We start from the raw sequence: 8,193 nt of genomic DNA, 5'->3' as shown, positions 1-8,193 counted from the left end.
TTTCATTAATTTTTTAACTTAAGTTTTTATGCAAACAATTCCTATTAAACTTTCATTTTTAAGTCAATATTTAGGTCTTCAATTACTTACCTACCATATTTGTTGGACATCTACTTAATTACTTACATCCCCAAACTACCCAGAAAGTTTTGTTTTATATTACACGTTTTTTTCTAAACCGTTATTTTCTAAACCAGTGTATAATTTAATTTTATTTTCTTTATTATATTATAATTTAATAATTATTATTATACAAACTTTTCTAAAATAACTGCCCAATTTTCATGGTTTCGGGATTATGGTGTCTGTCAATCAGTCACTCAAGTATTTCATATGTATGGAAGAATCTCACTTTACCAGCAACGTATTCAACGTAAGCACGGGCAACTGTAAGCGTGATCTAATAAAAGGAATAAAACTTGCGCTTCAAGTGCAGATAAAATAAAATGTAGAGTCGAATCGTCGAATGCAACACGACGAGTGAAGCTCGAGAGGGGGCTCGCGGGGGGCGGGCGGGGGGCGCGGGGTGCACTGGAGCGAGGGGCGGGGCTCTATGTAGAGAAAAGCTCGCTTCGCGATTGGTCGGCGAGCGCGCCCAAAGCTTCCGAGGCGGAGATATTCCCGCGCCGTATAAATATCCCCGCCCGCCTCCGCGCCCGCCAGTCTGCTCGCCGCTCGCAGTCAGCGCACACGCGCAGCGCGTTCAGTCATTCGCTACTAGTGTTCACAAGTGTATCCAACATGGTGAAGTTCGAAGGAGATTTCAGTATAAACGCCATACTGATGAACCACGCGGCGGCGAAACCTCCCCCCTCGCCCGCCGCGTCCTCCACCGCCACCCCGTCGGAGGCCGACCTCAGCGACTCCGAGCTCGACGTGACGGGCACGGAGCCGGTCGACTGCACCAAGCCCAAGGAAGACGACGACAAGAAGGACAAGAAGCACGAGAAGCCGGCCTACAGCTACAACGCCCTCATCATGATGGCCATCCGCAACAGCCCGGAGAAGCGGCTCACGCTCAACGGCATCTACGAGTACATCATGACCAACTTCCCCTACTACCGGGAGAACCGGCAGGGCTGGCAGAACTCCATCCGCCACAACCTCAGCCTCAACAAGTGCTTCGTGAAAGTGCCGCGGCACTACGACGACCCCGGCAAGGGCAACTACTGGATGCTGGACGCGTCGGCGGAGGACGTGTTCATAGGCGGCACGACGGGCAAGCTGCGCCGCCGCTCCGCGCTCACGGGCCGCTCGCGCCTCGCCTGCTTCAAGCGGCCGCTGTTCCCCGGCGCGCCGCTCGCCGGCCCCTACCCGCCGGCGTACACGCAGCTGGTCGGCCTGTACTCCCAGCTGCTCTACCAGCGGTACGCGCCGATGCAGATGAAGACCCCGCCGGTGGCGCCGAGCGCAGTGCACCCCGCCTTCAGAGACATGGGCTACAACGGCCTGCCGTATTCGCCAGCGCTGTACTCCCCCGAAAGGCTGCAAGGCGCTCCGTTCTTCGGGCAGTCTCTGATGCAGAGCTCTCAGCTGGGGTCCGCGGCGATGGCGCAGACGTCCCCGCTGCTGCCGCCGTCCCCGCCGATGATGCACTCGCCCCCCACGTCCGGCTCGTCGAGCCCCGAGCTCCCGTCGCCGTCGCACCACCCGCTGACGCCGCACATCTACAAACCTGTGACAGTTCTGACGCGGCAGTGAGTGACCTGACGCGAACGACGGGAAAGTAATCTCAAAGAGGCTGACACTTCCGAGTGGGAACGTTGAATCTGTGATTTAGTTTTAGTTAGTCTAATGAATAGTACCAGTGTCGAGTATTAAGGACGTGCAATCCAAATATGTGCGAGGAAAATTAGATGAAAATAAAGATGGTCTACCGGAACTGAAGCAGTCATTTCCTCAGTCGTTTATTGAGATATTTGTAAAGTTTCCTCGCGCATCTCTGGTGGAGAGTCTGAAGAGTACGCAATCTCGTGTGCGGTACGGTAGTTAGTTGTTGTCCGTAGCATTCCGCTGTTGTTTGTTGATGTCATATTCTATTCTATTATTGTATAATTGTAAATATCTCCAAAGTTGTATATTTATTGAACTATTAGACCTAAGATAACGTATGTAAACGAATAAACAAAAAGTATTTCTCCTTTACACATTTCTTTTAATTAATATCCTTATTATTATAATTTGCTGATCAATTCTGCGATCATTTGCCCATCTACATAGGTAGAGGTACCTACTTATAAAATAATTAATTTAAATCCTAGCGCCCATTATTAAAATTACATTATTGGCAAATATGCTTAATCAAAAATTTATTGGGTATTATTTCATTGTTAAGTAACTTCTTAGAATGAGTTTCAATGCATATTAAAGGCTTATATTATAAGCTGTATCTAATCTAATTTCATAATTCAGAAAAGGCCTTTCTTAGAAAGTTATCTCTCAGTGTAGACAACAAGTTTTATAATAATCGGATAAATAGTTTTAAACCTGAGATTATAGAAGACAAACATACAAAGAGATAACAGACATACCAATCAATTTATATTATTTGACAAAGAAATAAATAATAACGCTTTTGAATACAAATACTACCGTTTGATCTACTTACTTCGAGTAGGTAAGTAGGTACCTACTTACGAAGGATAATAACTAGGTAATAGCATAAGTACATCATAGTATTGCAGCTACAGGGATTATGAAATATACTGGTGGAAAACTTAAATTAACTCCGATAATAAGAATTAAAGGGAATATATCGAAATTAAAACAGATTACAGGCAAAGAACTTTAAAATATGATTCATGAGGACTTAGGTATCACATGTCTTACACCGAAAAAATAATAATTATTGCACATTTATCAATCATTACTTAGTCTTAAATCCACCTCATTAACATATCCAATTAGTACAAGTGCCTATTCTGTTTATAAATCTAATACATAGAAAAGGCACGTTTAGGCCTAGAACTTATAAGCTTGCGATTTAGTTTTTCCGTAGGAAGATGAACAATTATCTATTGCACCATGGTCGAAGATTACACCCATTCAGTGTTTAGGTAATATTTAAAAAATATAATTAGGTAAATATTTAATTGAAGAATTTTTATAATAATATGATTACATTACTACTGTGCGATAAGACTGTCTTTTCTATTCTACTTCCTCATATTTACTTGGTGAGGCATAAGTAGGTACGAATATATGTTTCTGTTTGTTTTGTCCTTTTATTATTTTGATAGATATAGAGATAAAGTGTACCTTATTAATCAATTTTATCTCGAAGATAATACCAAAATTAAACAACATGTTCCTCATAAATTATTATTTAACATTAACACTTATTTTGGCATTTAATAACTGATTGAATTTTGAATTTTGAAAATTTAAATTTTGTTCGGTAATAATGACCTTCCTAACACATTGCAAGTTAAGAGTCAATTTTTCTTTAATTTATTAACTTTTATGTGGGCTAGGATTATTAAAATATATTATTAGGTATAGGTTATATTCATAATAATTATTGTAATCCTACTCTATTCATTACATCTCTGAATACCCAATTCAGATATTAATATCTTGTTAATAGAATATTAACGGTAATTATCTTAAGTTGTTAAATCGATTAAATAGAAAAACGCTTTACCAGATACTTACAAATTTTAATAAGTATACTTACTTATAACCAGGTAAGTAGATATATCTAAGTAGTTAATTTAAAAAAAGTGTTAATCTTTAGACAGGCGCCGTAAAATTACCAACGAAAACAATGTTTAAGCTCATCTTTCCTCAACACAAATAATAACATAATCGCTTAATACTATGTTAAACATAAATACCAGGTAAACACATAATTTTGGAAGATTTCTTAATTCAAATAGCAAAGTGGAGAAAGAAGACTTCATGGAACTACTCATAGCTATGTATACCTGTACAAAACGGTAAATATTATATTAATATGGATTATAAATGAAAAGGTAAAGAATTGTTAACACTTAATAAATAATGCAATTTAGTAATGAACAGTTTTAAAAACTTTAGTAAATGCTGATACGGAAAAGTAACAAAATACTGGTTGCTTACTATATTACCTATTACAGATTGTTGTTCCAACCGTTGTCCTGATAGTTGTTTATAGGGTTCCTGCCAATGGTGTTACCTATAGGCTATAGGTATATTAAAAAGCTTCAACTTTGAGAATCTTTCGCTTGGTTGTTGGATCGCGGGTCAGATAGGTACAGAAGGCCTCCTTGATGAACATTATGAGAAGGTTCTCACCCTGAAGCTCTTGGCCCTCAAGCTTCGACCCGACTCGCAAACAATAGTGTATTTTACAAGCTCCACTAAGTTAGTGTAATGTCAATTTTAATTACTATTTTTGTATTGTTATTATTATTATGTTTGTTTTACACTGGGTTTTTACCTTTATATAAACTATTTTTATTTTATTAAGTGGCATAATAAACCAACAATGTATCAATAAATAGGTAGATACCTATAATAATGAAGCTGACACCCAAGTGTTTTAAACGAATATTGTTACATTATTTATAGAGTTATTGAATTGTGACTGTTTCTGATAAATACTAATTATCTAAGTGCTACTATCTTTCTTAATATAAATACGTAGTAAGACTTAATAAGTTTTTATGAACACATTAAATTTAATGAGGTAATTGGTTATACGTGTTATTATATTTAAATGTACAATTTATTTAATTAATGTTTTTATTTATTTGTAAATATTTAGGTAACTAGCTGACGCCGCGCGGTTTCACCCGCGTGGTTCCCGTTCCCGTAGGAATACGGGCATAATAAGCATATAGCCGTCCTCGTTAAATGGGCTAACACTGAATTTTTCAAATCGGACTAGTAGTTCCTGAGATTAGCGAATTCAAACAAACAAACTTTTCATCTTTATAATATAGATGTACCTACCTACTCGCAGGTATAGCTTACGAGTATATTTATACTATTGCGTCTTGTTCGTTAATGCTGCATTTTAAGCAATAAAGTTATTCTTTTTTTATACGCTTTATAATAGCGTCTCTTGTAACTATGTAGGTAGGTAGGTATGTAAGAAAAATCTCATTTTGACCAACTTCCCGGTTTTCGATTAGGATGAAATTTTGCACACGCTCTGAGTTTTGATGACAATACATGACTAGCTAAGAAACGTCATTACAAACTAAATCTGGCGGCCTCCCCAAGATGGCGGACTGGCTGCTTGAAGTCAGTATTATTTGAACTGAGTAGGTACTACGCGACAAAAATAATACTGTTAAATGGATTATCTACCTACTCGTAGGTAGGTGCTAGGTAGCTATGTCCCGCTGCAGTCTAGTATCTAATAGATATTATTTACTTAATCCTTGGGCAACTGTTGTATGCACCATTTTACGCATTTTTAGTATTAAATTTTTTTTAATTAAAATGCACACAACTTTTCAGTTGTGTGCATTTTAAGAAATTAAATATCACGTGTCTCAATCGGTGAAGGAAAACATCGTGAGGAAACCTGCATACCAGAGAATTATCTTAATTCTCTGCGTGTGTGAAGTCTGCCAATCCGCATTGGGCCAGCGTGGTGGACTATTGGCCTAACCCCTCTCATTCTGAGAGGAGACTCGAGCTCAGCAGTGAGCCGAATATGGGTTGATGACGACGATGTTTACTACTCAGCCTATGGTAATTTGTGCGCCTCATTTTATATGACCAAATCGCTAGATTAAATACTTTCTAAATTTTCCCTTTCATTCAACATATTATCTGTTAAGAGAAAATAAACTGAAAGGTAAGAAACACAAGAATTGCTCTTTTTAAAAAAATCCGTTATTCACGCTAATTGGCATAATTTTTACCTATTTGGTAGGTAGGTAAGTATTTCTCGTCAAAATGAAGGTCGATTTGTTTTTCGTCTATTTCTTATTGCAAGTTGAATTAATGCGACATAATTTGTAAAGAAAGACCTGGGTTTCAAAACATCGTTTTTTTTTATTTTTTTTTAAAGAATATTTGCCATAGTCGGATAAGACTTTATTAGGATCGGGGATATGTAGGCGGGGATCGAACCGTCACCCATCTGTGATGAGTCCGACCGCTCTAACCGTTAAGCTATTGAGGCTCAACTTTCCACTGTTTAAAGGTCCAAGTAAAGTACAATACATCATCTCAATGTACGCGACTCAATAATAATTATAATCGCCTGTCATTATCGAAACCTTCTTTTTATAACTACCAATCCTGCAGTGCGTAACCCGTTAGTACAAAACACCATATCCCGGAAAGTGCAATGTGTTAAAATTCATTCCCCATACATCTATCACTTAGGCTATGGCCCAAGTCATACGCTTATACGATATGGTCGCGAGCATTTAGTGCGCTAGATTTCGGAATAGATTAGTAATGTTTTAATACTGTATTTTTGTACATACATTATTTTTGCATTATCAACCCATATTCGGCTCACTAATGAGCACGAATCTCCTCCTTAAATAACAGAGTTAGGCCAATAGTCCGCCAATGCGTATTGGCAAACTTCACATACGTAGAGAATTAAAAAAAAATTTAAGTAGGTATGCAGGTTTCCTCACGATGTTTTCCTTCACCTTTTGTGACACGTGATTTTTAATTTCTTAAAATGGACATAGCTGAAAAGGTGCTTGCCCCGGACCGGATTTATCATGGCTAAATCGTTGAACTGATTTTAATTAACTTTAACAAAGAGATAACTGCGACATTGAAAAGTATTTCAAGATAGATATATTTTTGAAAATAGGTTGGTAACATGGACTATCAATTATCATGTATCAAGAATTTTGTACATTTCACTACTAAAGTAATAAAATAGTTAAAAGCTTTTATCAGTCTGTTATTTTTCAAGTTATATATAAGATATACACCTTGGAGTGTGTGCGCTAAGTGAGATAAATTCTGACACTCCTCATGGCTGTGGTTGAAATCCACGTAACAAATGATATATTCAGTAATCGTCGATCGTCGTCAGAATCGAGTCATTTCACACTTCGTAAGGTGTCTTTACAGACGCATTTGCTATTTTCAGAGAGCCGCTGAATAGCTGATAGGCAGCACAAATCCGTGCATTTAGAAGACTGTAGGTAGGTACAAAATGCCTGTAGCCGTCGATGTCTATCCGTTGAACTGATGATGACGATATAATATATGATTTTCACGTCGACATTTTATTTGTTTTACGTTTTTTATGTTTGATTACGTCTTATTATAGACTACCAACATTAATCGCTTCCTCTCACATCTTGAGACAGAGCCCAGCAGTCCACAGCACAAAGCAGAGACGACAACAAACAGACAATCCGCTCGCCTGTCACAGCCACAGCTCATCATTAATCATCCATCACCGACGACAGGCGGAGACGGGACGCGAGCTAGTTGTGGAATTTCATACAAAAACATATTTTTTCTAATGTTTATCTCTTCTTTATAAATCCAATGATAAAGATACCAAGAAGTTGTCTATTTTGTCATACGGTAAAGAAGGATTAATTTATTTATCCTTTAATCTATCTAAATCTTATTATGTAGTTTATTTACAAAATATAACTAAAGTAATATTCAATAGTAAAAGAAACTAGGCGTCTGTACATCACACTAATATTACGATTTTATGGCGAAAGATTGTGTGAAGGTTTGTTATTCCTTTACGCGGCTTTAGGTTTGTTATTCCTGAGGAGAACCTAGTTGTTCAAATCCGAAATCCGTAATTTCTGAAAACCTGAAACAAATTCAGATACATTTATTGCATTATTTTTTTCACTAACTTATTGATTATGAAATTACAAATTTGAAAACTGTCTTTTAAAATTCATTTGAAACTCCTTCCTGTAGGCGACTCGCAACTTATCCCGTTTTTTTTGGGTTATGATTTCGTCATTGTCATTGAAATTATTATTAAAGTGCCATTAATCATTCACGGCGAACAGGCTTGGCTAACGTGATTGTATGGAAGCCACCCTGAAGTCTCCACCATACCACGGATGGATGGCTCCCATGGGAGCGGCCTATACCTGTGGCGACTTGCAATGGGATCGTTTGTTGCTTCTGTAGTAAATATTCCCATAAACATGCTTCGCATCATGAGGTCCTCGGTTCGAGTTCCGAGTTCCGAGTTCGAGAGAGAGAGAGAGTTGGGCTATAAATATTATTTTCACTACTCTT

At 37.9% G+C, this 8,193-nt stretch overlaps 1 protein-coding gene across 1 annotated transcript; it reads left to right on the top strand.

Moving 5' to 3' along the window:
* Positions 1 to 648: 648 nt before the first annotated feature.
* On the top strand, positions 649 to 2,145 carry LOC112048837 (fork head domain transcription factor slp2-like). Its single transcript, XM_024086515.2, has one exon. The coding sequence runs from the start codon at positions 742 to 744 to the stop codon at positions 1,699 to 1,701; it is 960 nt and encodes a 319-aa protein (XP_023942283.1). The 5' UTR covers positions 649 to 741; the 3' UTR covers positions 1,702 to 2,145.
* The last annotated feature ends 6,048 nt before the right edge of the window (positions 2,146 to 8,193 follow it).

Source organism: Bicyclus anynana, chromosome 9 (genome assembly GCF_947172395.1).
Source record: "Bicyclus anynana chromosome 9, ilBicAnyn1.1, whole genome shotgun sequence".
Lineage (NCBI taxonomy): Eukaryota > Metazoa > Arthropoda > Insecta > Lepidoptera > Nymphalidae > Bicyclus > Bicyclus anynana.
This window is presented reverse-complemented; position numbering and strand designations above follow the sequence as displayed.

What these genes read in the sequence shown, in the direction of transcription:
- LOC112048837 (XM_024086515.2), top strand. Translation starts at nt 742, where the DNA reads ATGGTGAAGTTCGAAGGAGATTTCAGTATAAACGCCATACTGATGAAC.